Source organism: Engystomops pustulosus, chromosome 1 (assembly GCF_040894005.1).
Source record: "Engystomops pustulosus chromosome 1, aEngPut4.maternal, whole genome shotgun sequence".
In the NCBI taxonomy this organism is placed as follows: domain Eukaryota; kingdom Metazoa; phylum Chordata; class Amphibia; order Anura; family Leptodactylidae; genus Engystomops; species Engystomops pustulosus.
This window is the reverse complement of record NC_092411.1, coordinates 157,523,356-157,541,532: the sequence shown is the minus strand read 5'-3', so window position 1 is coordinate 157,541,532 and position 18,177 is coordinate 157,523,356. Positions and strand designations below refer to the sequence as shown.

The window sequence follows — 18,177 nt, the reverse complement described above, 5'->3', positions numbered from 1 at the left end:
GCTTGTGTTTTGTAAACAGACGTGATAACAGCTGTTTAATTGGGAAATCTCTCTTTGGTTGTTTTAAACGCAACGTGTGACCGCACCCTTAAAGGGCACCGGTCATCAGGTCTGTGCCACTAGTCCTGTCACCTCTACCTGTTGGAGCAGCTCACAAGGATCCCATCCCAGCTTTTATCTAGTTATTTCATACATTATTCATTGTAAAATCATCTATTTTTTATCATGTAAATGGGGCTGGTCACATGGTCAGAGGCAGTGATGTCATCCCTGTTCCCCCTCCCCTCTCCTCCCCCTGCTCATGTCTGTGTGTAATGTATAGTAAAGCATGGCTAGTGTGTGCTGCATCTGCTGACATGCTGCATCCTCCTAATATACAGGTGAGAGACAGAGACATCAGCTACACATGAATCTGACATGTTCTGCTGTAACATGGCTGCCTGGAGCTGCTGTATCTCTCCTATACACACACACACATACACACACAGGCTGCAGGGGGCGCCAGCACCAGGAAGCACATCATTATACAGCCTCACACCATTATACAGGCTGCCAGTCAAGCACTGGGGGTGTGGCTGTACCTCCCACTCATGAATAGAGTGGACAGCTTGAATATGCTAATGCTTCATCGGACATTTCACAGGTCATTTGCATACAGCTTTAGGACCTCATTGCTTAGGTTTACAGGCATGTAGAGGGACAATGAAGGGATAGAGGCAATGCTCTCTAATGGCAGTTTATGAAAATATATTTAGTTTAGGGGGGTTATTTTGCATGACGGGTTCTCTTTAAGCAATCATACTAAAGCTGTATGCAAGTGACCTGTGAGATGTCCAATGAGTCATTATCATATTCAGCTGTCCAGCTTATTCATGAGTGGGCGGCACAGCCACACCCCCCAGTGCTTGACTGACAGCCTGTATAATGATGCAACACTCCTGATGATGGCTCCTCTCTATACTTCCTGGTGCATGAGGCCACGCCCCCTGCAGCCTCTGTGTGTATAGGAGAGATACAACAGTTCCAGGCAGCCCAGTTATAGTAGAACATTGGCTTTCACATTTTACGGGGAGGATTTGCAGTCCTAGTCACTTCCGGCAGGCTCACACATATGAGCGACGTTACTGCAGTCACATAACCTTCAGATAGGCGCAGTACTCAAAATGGCGCCTGTACGCTCAGACAAGAGCAATTGGATCAAAATCTACAAAACCCCATATATGAGCTTATAATAGAAGAGTCTACCAGGCCCAGAATTTTGAAGAACCTAGAATATAAGACATTTTCAGTTGTTTTACACATTTTTGTCAAGTATATAATTCCACATGTGTTAATTCGTAGTTTTCATGCCTTTAGTGTGAATCTGCAATGTTTATAGTCATGAAAATACATTAGGAATTACCACATCCCAACTGTCCAATCTTTCAAAACATTAAAAATATTACACAATAGCTGAAAAGAGCCACCCAATATCCAAATTTTCACTTTTTTCGCCATTCTGACATTTGTCAAAATGGTAGCATTGAAAACATCATCACATCCTGCAAACAATGACACCTTACACAGCTCCATACATTGAAGTATGAAAAAGTTACGAATATCAGAAAATTGTGATACAAGAAGCTTTTTTTTTTTTTTCAATGCAAGGTTTTTGCATCTTGTCCCAGTGCTATAATTATGTAGCCATTACACCATTATACCTCACATCATTATAAAGTCTGTCATTCATGTGTATAGGCGTATCTAATACACACACAGGCTGCAGGGGGCATGGCCTCCAGCACCAGGAAGCACATGGAGGAAGACATTACACCATTATACCTCACATCATTATACAAGCTGTCATGTGTATTGGAGTATCCCATACACACACAGGCTGCAGGGGGCTTATCAAATCATTATACAGGCTGTCAGTCAAGCACTGGGAGTGTGGCTGTGCCTCCCACTAATAAATAAGCTGGGCTGCTGAATATGATAAGGACTCATTCAGAGCTTGCATTAACGCCTCACCAAGCGTCATAGACGCATGATGAGGCGCCATTACTCCCCAGAATAATTGCCAAGCGTAAAAGTACGCTTGGCAATTATCCCCTGTAGTGTGTGGGCTGAGCGGTCCGGAGCGCACAGCAATGGTGTGCAGGACCTGACAATGGCACGTGAGGGGGCGGAGCCTCCGGGAAAGGGGCGTGGCTTACTACGCAGTCTCCTCACAGGAAGTAGAGCTATAATGGCTGCTTGCAAGTAGAAGGTGTACAGGTACTGTGTGCATACATGTGTATGGAGGTGAGGGGGCCTGACAGGAGTGGATGTGATAAGGTCAGGGAAGACCTGTATGTTACATGGGACTGCATGTCTGGCGGGTGCTGAGGTGGCATAGGTGTATGTTACGTAGGACTGCGTGTCTGGCGGGTGCTGAGGTGGCATGAGGTTTATGTTACGTGGGACTGCGTGTCTGGCGAGTGCTGAGGTGGCATGAGGTGTATGTGAAACAGGACTACATAAACAGTAAAAACACGTAAAAAATGACAAAAGACGCAAATTCAATTAATAAAAAACCTAAAAAAAAAAAAACGCCTCCCCCCAACACAGGCGGGCGGCAGTCTTATGGTGGGAGGCTTCGGTGGGCCGCAGTCTGGTGGTGGGAGGCTTCGGCGGCCCGCAGTCTGGTGGTGGGAGGCTTCGGCGGCCCGCAGTCTGGTGGTGGGAGGCTTCGGCGGGCCGCAGTGTGGTAGGGGGTTTGGTGGCATCAGCTCCAGTCTGGGCAATGCATGATGTAACATCACTATAACTGCCTCAATTTGCTATTTAAACACAGAAGATACTGACACATGATTTTCTTATATAATTAGCGTCTATCAACATTATATACAGCTATGAGTTATATACAGGCGGTCCCCTACTTAAGGACACCCGACTTACAGACAACCCATAGTTACAGACGGACCCCTCTGCCCACTGTGACCTCTGGTGAAGCTCTCTGGATGCTTTAAAATAGTCCCAGATTGCAATAATCAGCTTATAATTGTCTGCAATGAAGCTTTATTGATAATTCTTGGTCCTCTTACAGCAAAAAAATTTGAAACTCCAATTGTCACTGGGGCAAAAAAAAAAAATTGTCGGGAACTACAATGATAAAATATACAGTTTCGACTTACATACAAATTCAACTTAAGAACAAACCTACAGTCCCTATCTTGTATGTAACCCGGGGACTGCCTGTACTTGTATTACTGAAAATTTCATACTCCTTCCAGGCTAAAAATACTCCTCAAAAATAGTAAGAGGAGTATTATTACCCTTCTAGGAATATGCGACCTCTGGACTCATTGGACATCTCAGGTCATTTGCATACAGCTTTAGCACCTGCTTACTGAAGTTTACAGGCATGTAAAGGGACAATGTAGGGATAGGGGCAATGCATTCTAATTGCAGTTTATGAAAACATATTTATCTAGTTTTGGGGGTTAATTTGCCCAACAGGTTTTATTTAAGAAAGATAAAAATTGGGCTGCCTGAACAAGGCACCTCTTTTCTAAGCTGTGTCTTCTCCCAACTCCTCACAATCACAAGCAAAGCACAACCATAATGAATATTTCCTCCTCACGCCATGGTTTGACATTGCAGGTCTTATGATTGCAAGGGGCTGGTAAATACAATGCAGCGATGTGGTTATCTGACACTAGGAGAAAAAGAAAAACAAAGGCCAACTGCAGTTACTAGCTACCATAACCATAAACTATAATGAAAAACATTGGGGTATGAATATTAAAAATAACTTGTAACCAAAAAACATATGAATAGAGCACTTTACGGAATACTCACCTCAGCATATTTAGCTGGGATGTCTGCTTTCTCCACTCCATAATGGTGTTTACATCCTGTTGCTGCAGCCACCTGTAGAACAACTTGTCCCACACCTGGAAAGGACAAAAAAGGCATTTGTTTTAAATTTAGAGCTAGTTATGAAAAAGTCCCAGTATGTCCCTCTTTGATAACAATATAGTAAAAGAAAGAGGGAAAAAAAAAAATTCCCAGACGCCCCCCCCCCCCCCATATGTTCAGCATATTGATAACTCATAACTTCCTGAGCACCAGTCTTCAGAAAGAAACCTGCCTGGGTGCCTGGATGAAGTGGGAAGTGTTCATTGCTGTAAAGGAGAGCTGCTAACATAGAAGATGTCATACATGTCAAAGGAACTTGTTTTCCAACACAAGTCAGCCAACAAAAATGTAAATAAAGTATTTTTTATAGAGAGGTTGGCAGGGATGTAAAAATAAAATCAAGGTGACCCAATACAGGACAACTCATAACAATATATTGTATATACTCTGAAATGCCCAAGCAGCCCCTCCATGCCCCTACTCGTTGTATTAACAATAAACTTACATACCTTATATACTCGAGTATAAGCCGACCAGAGTGTCCCGGGGTACTCAATTTTAAAACAAAAAAAGTGGGAAAATTGACTCCAGTGTAAGCCGAGGGTGCTGCCAGAAGCGCAGAGCAGTGCGCAGGTCCCTCCTTCATGGAGATCAAGTGAAATGCATTATCAGCACTTCACCAGATCTTCATTACAGTGGTCAGGAGGGTCTGGCAGTGCTAAATCCTGCTGACCATAAGACTACTTTTTTTGCAAAAAGTGGGCCTCTCGTCACTCGTGTATAAGCAGAGTCTGTTGTTTTTTCAGCAGACTTAAATTTCAGTGCCACAGCCAACCATTTCTTGCGGGACTTTCTATATACTGAGAGTGTTCGGAAACAAATAGATCCACTTGAAAGCCATCATCATCTTCAGGAATTAATAGGAATGCCAGCCAATATGGGGGGCGCGTCCAGGTGCCGCGGATGAGGAGCGCTGCGTGATAGCACAGGCTCGGGATATGCTGTCCTCCCTCGTCTGTGCCAGCACGCAGCTCCACACCACCTGCGCCTCTATCTCCCGAGTTTGTGCCATCACGCAGCACTCCTCATCTGCGGCACCTGGACGCTAGGGCTGGACATTAGGCAGCACAGCTCTGCCACCCACCCAGACAACACCCCCCCCCCCCCCCGCAGCTTTTAGACCTGATGAAGACGCCGTTACGGTGTCGAAACGAGTTGTCTTGATACTAATAAAAACCCTTATCACTCTTATTTGGATGTAGCGCGTCTATCTATTTGACCCCGTTTTTTGCCTTTCCCTGGTCGCCATGTCTCACCTGGACCACGGTCCAGCTCCGGGGCCTGACGCTGCAACTCCACCTCAATACTTCCAAAGTGACACTGTTTCCCTACTTGTGCACACACTCTTCTGGCGCCTGGCTCAAGAAAATCCCCTAACTTTTACCCTAAATTTACTTGTTTTAACCTATCAGTACATTGCAATGAATGAGGAGGAAAATCCTCATATACTGAAGTATGGCAGTATAATAGGATCGATCAGACAACCTGGGGTTGAAGTACCCTAGGGAGTCTGAAAAAGAATTACATTTTTTTTTAAAAGTTTAAAAGAAAATAATAAAGGCTTATACACAAGTATATACGATAACAAAGAGTGTGTGTGCAGGCAAAACAAAAAATAATTGGAAAAATCTTGTTTAAACAGCATCAAAAAAAGTACAAGAGTACACATAAGAAACTATGTGAACACGTACCATGGTAAGTATGTCCACATACAGCCTTACATACAAAACAGTATATCATCCTTTTAAGGTAATAATCAACAGTCATGTGATGAACTGAGGTCACCACTAAACCGTCTGTACGAGAACTGTTCTAAATACAATATATATATAGTAACATTATAACAGATAGCATTTAGAACAGTTATCTGACATGTTATAGTATTTGGGATATCTATTCTTTCATTGTTATATTGTAGTTTTTTTGGGGGGGTTTTTGGTCTGTATTTACTCTTGTATGTACTGTATATAGGACAATGTCACTCACCACTGCCAAGATCAACAAAAAGATCATCCTCAGTCATTTTGATTTCATCTATCATTTGGGCCACCAGATCAAACGACGTTTCACCATATACTTCCGGGGAGAAAGGCTCATAGTTATTAAGCTTCTCTGGATCAGTTACTGAGTGGTTGTAGACTTGCTGTAAAATGTGGCGAAGGAGACCTGTGGACGGGCGAGTGTTCAACTTCATGGGCTGAGTTGTGCCTTTCCACTGCTCAGAAAGAACAATTCATTAGTATCTGACTATAATCCATCTGCTTATAGAGAAATAAAAGATGCAGAACACATAAGACTGCCTTATAACAAAATGAAAAAAACGTCAAGTATTTGTTTACTTAATAATGAACAAAGAGTGTAGTACTTATTCTGGAACATCCTCAAAAGGGAACCAGTCATCAAGTTTTCACCATTAAACTTAAAGGAAACGGTCATCAGGGCCCCTTTAATTGCTCCCCCATGTCCCTATAGAAAACAGTGTGCACATTGCCAAAGAGTTTTTATAGTAAAAGCTTATTTCTTTATTAACCCCTTAAGTACGCAGGGTTTTTACGCTCATTTCTCGCTCTCCACCTTCAAAAATCCATAACTTTTTTCCGTGTACAGAGCTGTGTGAGGCCTTATTTTGTGCGTAACAAATTTTACTTCTCTGTCACATTATTATTCCATGCTGTGTACTGGGAAGCTGGAAAAAAATTCCAAATGTGGAAAAATTGGAAAAAACAAACATGTTCCCGTCACGTTCTTGTGGGCTTAGTTTTACGGCTTTCACCGTACTCTCCAAATAACACCTCTACATTATTCTTTGATTCGGTATGATCACAGTGATACCAAATTTATACAGGTTTTACTGTGTTTTAATACATTTTCAAAAATTAAACAAATGTGTACGAGAAAGAAAAAAAATGCCATCTTCTGACGCTAATAACTTTTTCATTCTTTGGAGTACAAATCTGTGTTAGCTGTCATTTTTTGCGAAATGAGCTGACGTTTTCATTACTACCATTTTGAGGTTAGTGCAACATTTTGATCACCTTTTATTTCATTTTTATGTGATGTAAAATGGTGTAAAAGTCGCATTTCAGACATTTGGGTGCTATTTTCCATTATACCTACTTTTTTTAGAATTATTTTTGAAACTTTTTTTTTACTGCTTTTTAGACCCTCTAAGCTACATTAACCCTAGATGATCTGATCGTTCCTACCATAAACTGCAATATTAGTATATTGCAATACTACTGTATTGCAGTATATGTAATTTTTGCACAGTATTCATTACAATGAGCCACTGGCTCAATGTAACAAATCTTCAGAAACCAGACAGCCTCGGGTCTGATGAAGCGGTGGGGTCTTGCTACAACATGCAACAAACTCCACCGAGGCTGTGAGGCTGTCTGGTTTTAACCTATCCATTACAATGATCGATTTTCACATTGTAATGAACTATGAAAAAAATTCCTTTATACTTCCATACAGTAGTATGGCAGTATATGATAGGATTAAAGAGCCTACGGTTGAAATATCCTAGGGGTCTTAAATATAGTAAGAAAAAATACATTTAAAAAAAAAAAAATCTAAATCACCCTCCCTTTCCCTTAAACTGTTATAAATAAACAGTAAAAATCCTAAACATGTTCAGTTTCGCCACGTCCCAAAATGACTGATCTATCAAAATATAATAACAGTCATACCCGGAGCTTAACCCCGCAACGGAAAACAGCGTTCATAGGCGAAAATACCACTTTTCTGCCATTTTGAAAAATATTCAACAAAAAGTGATCAAAAGGCCGTACAAACTGACAAATGACAAATCATAGCATTGAAAACGTCATCAAAAGTCACAAACAAATGACACCACCCACAGCTTCGTACACTGAATTAAATATTATATACCCATGATCGCAAAGAATGAAGTAGCCATGTCATTTGGTTTTCACAGTGAAAGTCGCAGTATTACCATATATACTCGAGTATAAGCCTAGTTTTTCAGAACAAAAAAATGTGCCGAAAACCCAAACTCAGCTTATACTCGAGTAAAAAAATAATAATATATATATAATATATATATATATAGGTTTTACCAGGTTTTTGTGGTAAAATTAGGGGCCTCGGCTTAAACTTGGGTCAGCTTATACTCGAGTATATACAGTAAATACTGTCACTATAAAGTGCAATTTTTAAATGCAAAAAACAAGCCCTCACATGGCTCTTTACATGGAAAAATAAAAAAAAAAAGTTATAGATTTTTGAAGGTGGGGAGTACAAAATGGAAACGCAAAAACGAAAAAGGGCCTTGGCATTAAAATGGCATCCTGCTTTTTCGCTTTTCGGTGCTTGTTATACTTCCATGCCTTGAGGCTCTTGTCTAAACACAAATTATACAAGTTTTGTCAGGCTTACCACATAGATGGATATGCTAAAACAGACACCCAGTTACAGGTAACAACTAGTAGCACCAGACTTCTTAAGCATTGGAGATGTATAAACACACACACATTAAGTAAAAGTAGTTATCCAAGTAAATCTTAAAATTTGTTGTATAGGACTGGTTTATACAAACATGGTATGGGTTGGGACTGTACATCATAAGGAGATTCTGCCGTTATAGGTCACTATTAAGAGACTTAAAAGGCACCTACTATCAGGATGAAGGACTGTATGCAAGTGCGCTTGAGGGTCTCTAGGCTCCATAGGTGTTAATGTAGCCTGGAGCCACTCAGGCTCATTTGCATGCAGTCTTTTATCCTGGTGGTAGATGTCCTTTAAAGGGTTTTCCCACAAAACATAGTTCAGCCCTATCCACAGGAGAGGTACTTTGGACCCCATCTGACCCCCTGTTCTGGTGATCTATGTTGGTCTCATCACTGATGGGTAGGGCCTAACTTGTTTCGTGGGAAAACCCCTTTAAGGAGAACCTATCAGCCTAATATGAAACACTTAACCACCCATGGATCCTTGTGGAACTGTGGTTTAGTGTCCCAAATCAACCTGTTAGAACTCCCTCCATGGATGCATATTAAACAAAATACAAAAACACTTTATACTTATCTAGTGAGGAGTTTGATACTGGAATCCTCTTTGGTGCTTCATGAAGCCCGGAGCAGTATATGCTAGCTTTATTGTGGAAAAACCATATATATGGCACATACACAGTGAAGTCAAAGATTTTTTTTTTTTTATTGTTGCGGGCACAGAGGGAAAAACTAATAGGAGATTTTGCAAACTAAATGGGTGCATAGGGATCTGTGGGTGGCATTAGGGGGGAAGAAAAACAAACAAAAAAATCCCAGCAACTTCTTAAACAGGTCCCAGAGCACTATTCAAACCATCTTTCATAAAAAAAGGTAGGAGTATGGGATATCTACTAAAGCAAACCTTTAAAGACATGGCCATCCACCTTAACTGAGGCTAAACAAGGAAAGCCTTAATTAGAGAAACAGAGTCCCAAAAATGGTGGTGGTGGTGGTAGCATCTTGATGTGGGGAAGCTCTGCTTCAGCAGATGCTGAGAAGCTAAGTTGATGGGAGAATAGATAGAGCAACAAATCTAAACATAGAAACAGCTACATCCAAGCATATTCATGTGTTAAAATGGCCCAGCTAAAGTTCCGACCTAAATTCCACAGTCTATGGCACAACTTAAAAATTGCATTTCACAAAAATTCTCCAAACAATCTACTGGAAATTTTGCTTATTCCTAATCGCAAAATGTCAAGTTCAATCTCTAGATGTGCAAATCTGGTATAGAAATACTCCAAACACATGATTGACTAAGGAAAGGTGAATACATATTTGTGTTAAGCTTTACAAAGACACATATAGTTTTCTTTATACTTCACAAATTCTTAACCTTCACACCATTTTGTTAATTTTGAACATGAATCTGCCTCAAACCATGCCACCATTTCTAAATACTGACTCTCCATAGTCCCACAGTGCCTGTCAACTAACAGCAACATAAACGTAAGCAGATGTTCTTCAAAGTAATACATTATGGAAAATTAAACCCCAAAGGTTAAATGCAATAAGGGCAAAAGAGAACAGCCTTACCAGCTGGTGTATGCTGTCTATGGCTCGGTTATACTTCTCACACAGCCGCTGCATGCTCTCAAAGCTAAAAGAAAAGAAAAGAAATTCAATTCTAGCAGTAGTGAAAACCGTAGCAAAATGAGACAGGTAACAAGCTCTATGCCCACATATATGTTGCCTCCTTCGCCATCAAGGTATTTCATATGTCCTCACAGGGTGGTACCACTATGGCCAAGAACGTTTGAGATACATCCTTGATTTTTGGAGCCATAATTTGGTTTCCCTTGTACCTAGAATATCAGGGAATCTCCTCTTTCATATGAATCTAGAACTGTGTTTCTAGAGGTCAGAGATATTGACATTTTAAGTGACAAAATTGTGTGTGATTTTTATATATTAAAATCACTCCCAACCGCACTTTAACAGTAAATATCGCTGGTTCCCTGACAGCTTAAAATACAATCCTAGGGCTTATTCAGATGAACGTAATGCTGACAGATATTGGTCTCCATTGATACCAGGTCACGGTGCGGTAAGCACACATTGCCTCACCGCACCGTGACAGTGCACAGAGACACATAGGACATTTCCCATTTTGCAGTGCGGCACTGGCTGGTCGCTTTTCTATGGCGAAGGGAGAGATGAGCAGCGCTCAGAATACAAAAGAAAAGTCCATGCGGCAAGTGTGTTTTGAAGGAAATCCTTACACCTGTGAGCATTTGGTGATCCTCCCCGTCCTCTTGAAAGTGCAAAAGGATACACTCTGTCTGCAGGTTTTTGCAGACAATGAAAAAGATTCAAACGATCCAGCACTTTTTTGTCATGATGAAGAGTTTTTTTTACTCGAAACGCGTAGCTGTTTGTGGATACCACTATGTGCTGATCGATTTTATATGATTTAATAAAGAAGCAAGAATTTTTTCATAAAAAAGAGCTGGATCATTTGAATATTTTTCATTATGAGCAGTGCTCACTCCTCCTGTTTCCTGCTTAGGAGAGCATCCAAAGTTATAGCCCTCTTAATTGTTTCCCTCTCTAGCTTCTTAGATGGCTTCAGGAAGAACCTTGGAGCAGGGTGCACAGAGGACCTTATCACAGGTAAAATATTAACTTTATCTGTAGCCAAATTATCTAATGTTCATGTTATTGTTAACCCTCTCCTACCCAGAATAATAAGCGCACACTTGCTCTCAGATTAATTGGGTTTTTACTACATAAATTATGTAACGAACATTAGTTCCTCTTTGCCTAATGTAGCTACATATTACCAAGAACTTGTTCAAAAAGTAAATGTAACAAGAAAAACACATGCACCCATTTCTGAATATTTTTTTTTATTTTGCACAGCTCTCCATTACTTATACATTCTTATTAAAATTCTCCGCCCCAGCCAATCTTTAGTTACCTAATGTATTGCACAGAATATTAAGAATTTTGGATCACAGTTCTGTTTCTTTTTATAGTGTAAAGACAAAATGTAGCAGCCTTGCAGATCTGTTCCAACAATGCCCCTATTCTTTCAACCCAAGACGCGCCTAAAGCACGAGTGGAACAAACTTTTAGATTAGAAGGAATTGATATGCCTTGTAGTCCATAGCAAGAGGAAATCGCCATTTTCAGCCAACAAGCAATAGTCGCTTTTGACACCACCTTCACTGTATTTTTACCCTCAAATTGAAAGATTCAGAAGCCTGTAGTAACTACGCACCTTACATCCAAGCAAGTGCCATTCCCATTCTTTGTCGGTTGGGACAAAATTTGAATCCAAGGTAAATATTATCCTGTCATTGAGAATATGCATATAAGTTTCTTTTATTGAGATAACCTGTAGTTCCCCCAATCTTCTGGCCGAGGTAATGGCTACCAACAGGGTATTTTTCAAGGTTAAGTTCCTGATATTAGTTTTTTCAATCTGTTCAAATGGTTCTTTAGTTAAGGCATTTAGTACGAGTGCGAGATCCCAGGAAGGAACCTTCTTGAGGACCTGGGGTTTAATTCTGGAGGCAGCAAAAACGAACCTCCTAACCCACTTGTGTTCAATAAGTGGACAGTCCAAGGCGCTGAGAGCAGAGTCCTGAACTTTTAGTGTGCTGGCAGAGGGGCCAAATTCTAGTCCCACCTGAAAGAATTCAAGGACCTGCAAAATATTAGGGTTAGCCTGTAATGGTGGCTTGTCTTTACAAAGAGGTAAACTTTTTCCAAATTGTGTAGTAAATTGCAAATGTAACCGGTTTTCTACTTGCCTTTAGGTTTTTGATGATAACGACGGAAAGTTCCTGGGAGCTTAGATATTCAGACTCCCGTTCCAAGCAGACAACAGTTGTCTTCCTGGATCTGGATGTTGGATGATCAGATTTTGGAGAAATATTGTTTTAGAGTCGATACCAGCTCATGGCCAATTTGGGCAGACCAGGATTGCTCTTGCCCTTCCCAGATATATCTTTTTCAGAAGAGGCATGTCGTATGGGTGCGAGAAGGCATCCAAGTGTTTTTATTTGTCTCTAGTGATTACAGAGAGAAGTAATGTTGGACACTTTGCGTTCTCTTTGGTGGCAAATAGGTCTGAAATAGAACCCCATAGCGTCTGAAAGTGGAAAGTTACCCGACTAAGGCACCATTCCTTCAGGTGCACTTCCCTCCTCGAGAAAGTAAGCTTCTTTGTTCTTCATGCATTTAAAGTGGGTAGTTGATATGGTGATTGACGTTTTCTTCGGCCCAAGAGAATTATTTTTAGGACAGACACTATAGAAGGAGCTCTTGTGCCCCCGTCTTTTTAGATAAGACACTGTCGTAGGGTTGTCGGACAAAATTAGGAGGTATTGATGGGCTAGGTAAGTGGAGTAGGGCTTCCCAGAAAGCCGGAGCTCCCTGAAGTTTGAGGTTTTCGTGGACAGATTTTCTGACCAGGATCCCTCGTCAAGGTGATGAGGAAAGACAGCTCCCCAAGCTGACTTACTTGAGTCCATTTGGATCATAAAGCATGTTACGTTTTTCCAGAATACACCCCTCCTTAGGTTTCCTTTCCCCCAGCGGTCACTGAAAATCCCTTTTCACTGCTGTGGAAATAATGATCTTTTTGTCTAGGCCAGTGATTTTCAACCTGTGTGCCACAGGTTGAGTGTGCCGTGGGGAGCCCCTGTGTATCGCTGCCGCCGTGCCCCCGTGTTTCTGCCCCCATACTTACCAACAAGCCCCGCGTTGGCGATCCGCCCATCTTCTGTAGCTCCTGCACCGCGCGGCCCATGTCACGTGACTGACGCGATTAGGAGTGAGGGTACGTGGAAGAAGACATCAAGGGTAAGTATATAAGGTTATTATTTGTATAAGGCGGGCCGCTAGGGCCTTTTAATTAGCAAAGGCGGGCCGCTAGGGCCTTTTAATTAGCAAAGGCGGGCCGCTAGGGCCTTTTAACTAGCAAAGGGGGGCCGCTAGGGCCTTTTAACTAGCAAAGGGGGGCCGCTAGGGCCTTTTAACTAGCAAAGGGGGGCCGCTAGGGCCTTTTAATTAGCAAAGGGGGGCCGCTAGGGCCTTTTAATTAGCAAAGGGGGGCCTCTAGGGCCTTTTAATTAGCAAAGGAGGCCTCTAGGGCCTTTTAATTAGTAAAGGGAGGCCGCTAGGGGCTCTTAATTAGTAAAGGGAGGCCGCTAGGGGCTCTTAATTAGTAAAGGGAGGCCGCTAGGGGCTCTTAATTAGTAAAGGGAGGCCGCTAGGGGCTCTTAATTAGTAAAGGGAGGCCGCTAGGGGCTTTTGATTAGTAAAGGGAGGCCGCTAGAGGTTTTTATTAGTAAAGGGAGGCCTTTTATGACTGTTTTAGTGTCATTTTGTGCTATTTTGGTTGGTGGTGTGCCCCAGGATTTTCTAAGTATAAAAAGTGTGCCGCGGCTCAAAAAAGGTTGAAAATCACTGGTCTAGGCCACCGGGTCTTCTGTTCCATGATTTTGGGATCCATTGTTGGAAGACTTGCGTATGACCGATGGAATATATTTGGTTAGTACACCCAAAGTCTTCATAGCTCCTCTGACCTTGAGAGCTGTATGTGGGTCCTGCTGTGGATCTCTCTCGTCTGTCAAAAGATATTTGTCAAGGGGAATTTAGAAGGACCCCCAAGAACTTTTTGAGAGTCATGCCTGATTTCTATGAATTAACTAGCCAGCCCAAGTTTGACAAGTTCTCTAGATTATGTCTAGATTGTCCCTACCTATAATAAGCAAGTTGTCTAGATTACCATAACCTTGGTAACAGCTTCTTGGGGCTTTGGATAATCCGAAGGGGAGTGCACGGAACTAGAAGTGTAGAATGAGACCCCCTGTAGACAGGACCGAAAATCTTAGGAACTTTTATAATGATGGGTGTATAGGGACGTAGTAATAAGCGCCTTTAGGTATATAGTACACACAGAGGCCTCTTTGTGAAAGAGTTTTGTAGCAGATCTTACCGATACCATTTGAAACCGCCTGCAGGCGACAGACTTGTTGAGAAGTTTTAAAATGGTTAGACTGTTTGACCCATTTAGTTTCTTTACCAGAAATAGGACCAGGAAAAACTAAGTTTCTACTACCCACTGAGGGACTGGAATGACTACTTCCTGCCATATTAAAAGATAGGAAGCAGAGGACTGAGTTCTCCCCCCCCCTTTTAACAGATATGTGGCAACCACTCACACTCTATTTTGTATCCATGATTCACAATGTCCAGAACCCAGCAATTTGATGTTTATTCTAGCCACTGATCCCTTAAGTCTAGGAGTCTCCCCCAGAGTGTGGCGTCATTGTTTCTTGCTTCTGGTTAGGTCGGAAGGGGTGGAGAAAAGGAACCCTTTCCCTTTTGGGTAGCTCCAGTGGCCCGGCTTCCCTTGGTCTTCAAACAAATCCTTGATATTTTTGAAGGAATGAAAGGAAGGTTTCCTTGGTGCAGGATTATTTTCCGGGAAAACACTTCTTCATATCACCGCCCCTCTGCAGTGAGCCCAAGCGCACTCCGAGATGCATTTGTCAGGGCTTTTCATTAGCTACGAAACTAGTTAGTGTTTAATGGTGGTAGCTGCTAGATGAAAAAAACTACTTTCTCTTCTATGAAGGATTTAAACTTATCCATGAAAGAGCCTCTTTTGTTTCCCTCATGAAGTTATCAATACAAATTTTATACATCTTTTTAGTAAGATTCAGGCTGAAAGCACAGGTTCCATTTCTTAGCCGCTTTACTCTGCTTTTTCAGGTTTCCCCCTTAGACCCCTGGTCTTTTTCCTGGGAAAGGCAAAAGGATACTAAACCTGGTGTTCACAGTATAATTGTGCATAGAACCACCCACCGACACCCACTTACAGAGACTGGTGGGAGGAAGGGTCCCAGTTCTGCCTCATCGGCTATGGTTGCCTGGAACAGCCCGTATAAAAGTATACCCAGAGACCCTGATCATAAACAGACTGGTCCAAATACCTTTACTGGGAGCCCAACCCCCCTAGACGACAGGATCGGCAGCAAGCGGGCTATGAGAAGGTCAGCAGGGAGGTCTCACTTTGTGCACCAATAGCCAAGTAAAAATAAGTTAAACATCTGCTTAGTTTTTGTAAAAATGTATGTTTTGTAATCTATTTTATTGCTATATTTTGCTGGTTCTTATCTTATAATTTGTAGATGAAAAGACTATTTTTAGTTATTTCCATTTCAGGGATTTATTCATGTGAACATACGACAATGAGGTATCTATGAACTCTACACATCTTCATTTATTACATTTAGGAAAATGTGAAGCAAATTACACTCACCGGCCACTTTATTAGCTACACCTGTCCAACTGCTCGTTAACACTTAATTTCTAATCAGCCAATCACATGGCGGCAACGCAGTGCATTTTGGCATGTAGACATGGTCAAGACAATCTCCTGCAGTTCAAACCGAGCATCAGGATAGGAAAGAAAGGTGATTTGAGTGCCTTTGAACATGGCATGGTTGTTGGTACCAGAGGGGCTGGTCTGAGTATTTCAGAAAATGCTGATCTACTGGGATTTTCACGCACAACCATCTCTAGGGTTTACAAAGAATGGTCCGAAAAAGAAAAAACATCCAGTGAGCGGCAGTTCTGTGGGCGGAAATGCCTTGTTGATGCCAGAGGAGAATGGGCAGACTGGTTCGAGCTGATAGAAAGGCAACAGTGACTCAAATCGCCACCCGTTACAACCAAGGTAGGCAGAAGAGCATCTCTGAACGCACAGTACGTTGAACTTTGAGGCAGATGGGCTACAGCAGCAGAAGACCACACCGGGTGCCACTCCTTTCAGCTAAGAACAGGAAACTGAGGCTACAGTTTGCACAAGCTCATCGAAATTGGACAGTAGAAGATTGGAAAAACGTTGCCTGGTCTGATGAGTCTCGATTTCTGCTGCGACATTTGGATGGTAGGGTCAGAATTTGGCGTCAACAACATGAAAGCATGGATCCATCCTGCCTTGTATCAACGGTTCAGGCTGGTGGTGGTGGTGTCATGGTGTGGGGAATATTTTCTTGGCACTCTTTGGGCCCCTTGGTACCAATTGAGCATTGTTGCAACACCACAGCCTACCTGAGTATTGTTGCTGACCATGTCCATCCCTTTGACCACAATGTACCCAACATCTGATGGCTACTTTCAGCAGGATAATGCGCCATGTCATAAAGCTGGAATTATCTCAGACTGGTTTCTTGAACATGACAATGAGTTCACTGTACTCAAATGGCCTCCACAGTCACCAGATCTCAATACAATAGAGCATCTTTGGGATGTGGTGGAACGGGAGATTCGCATCATGGATGTGCAGCCGACAAATCTGCGGCAACTGTGTGATGCCATCATGTCAATATGGACCAAAATCTCTGAGGAATGCTTCCAGTTGAATCTATGCCACGAAGAATTGAGGCAGTTCTGGAGGCAAAAGGGGGTCCAACCCGTTACTAGCATGGTGTACCTAATAAAGTGACCGGTGAGTGTATATTGTGTGTGGGGCAAATTTTTTTACCATCTGAGTCACTGCAATTTTGGTTTTATTTGTACACGTCAAAATTGTAAAAATTGCTCTGGCCAACACAACAAAATTTCAAGAACCTTCTGGCAGGGAAATGTTAAAGGATTCAGGCGCAATTATATTCACTTATTCCTCAAAAGTGACAAACAACTAGAAATTACATACTGACCTTTTTGTGTCATAGTCTATGAGAACATAGTTCTCCATTGCCAACTTCAAGTCAGGGATCTCCTCACATACCCACCTAGCAGATTCATAAAACCAGAGGAGAAAAAAAAAAACAAAATTAAGTACTTAATTACCAACATTTTAATTTTACAACAATAACAACCATTGAGACCATTCCAACGGACTAATTGCAAAAATCGACTGCTTAACTATTTCTGTCACCAGTACCTGCTGGAGAAGGTCACAAGGATTCCATCTCAGCCTTTATCTCTTCAATTCATACATCAATCATTCCAAAATCATCTTTTCTTCATTATGTTAATGAGGCTAGTCACATGGAGAGACAGTGATGTCACCCCCGTTACCCCTACCCTCTCCACCCCATGCTCATGTCTGTGTGTAATGTGTAGTAAAGTATTGCTAGTGCCTGTGTTTTACCTGCTGGCATGTTCGCTCTTCCTATACACATGCGAGAGACACAGACATCAGCTACACGAGTACCTGACATGTTCTGCTATACTCATGGCTGCATCCTGGAGCAGTTAAACACACACACAGGCTGCAGGGGGCGTGGCCGCCAGCACCAGGAAGCACATAGAAGACAGAGTGTCACATCATTATACAGGCTGTCAATCAAGCACTGAGGGTGTGGCTGTGCCTCCCACTAATGAATAAGCTAGACAGCTTGAATATGATAATGATTTATTGGACCACTCTCAGGTCATTTGCATACAGCTTTAGGCCCTGATATATTTATTTTTGGGGGTTAATTTGCCCGACAGGTTCTGTTTAAGCTGGCAATCCCATAATGCCCAGCATCAGATGGGCAGCTAGAATCTATAACACCTGTGCATGGAGGGAACACAGTTTGATTATCTGTGCCTCTACTACATAAGTGACAAAATATACAGTCAAGGAGGCTACTTTGTCATTTTCTTTTCAACAATTGTGCTGCAAAAGGGATCTAGTCATCAGTAGAGATTACATAAAATGTCACCTATGTCTGACATAGTTGGCCACTATACAGGGGTACCTGACTGT

At 42.0% G+C, this 18,177-nt stretch overlaps 1 protein-coding gene across 2 annotated transcripts in view; it reads right to left on the bottom strand.

The window, feature by feature from the left end:
- The window catches only part of DOT1L (DOT1 like histone lysine methyltransferase), a 113,522-nt gene that overhangs the window by 60,570 nt on the left and 34,775 nt on the right, over positions 1-18,177 (bottom strand). For both annotated transcript variants that reach the window (XM_072112841.1, XM_072112846.1), the window contains exons 3-6: positions 17,138-17,212; positions 9,993-10,056; positions 5,929-6,157; positions 3,823-3,917 (exon numbers count right to left, since the gene is read on the bottom strand). In XM_072112841.1, the coding sequence (XP_071968942.1) occupies positions 3,823-3,917; positions 5,929-6,157; positions 9,993-10,056; positions 17,138-17,212 (463 nt within the window). The remainder of the gene's footprint in view (positions 1-3,822; positions 3,918-5,928; positions 6,158-9,992; positions 10,057-17,137; positions 17,213-18,177) is intronic.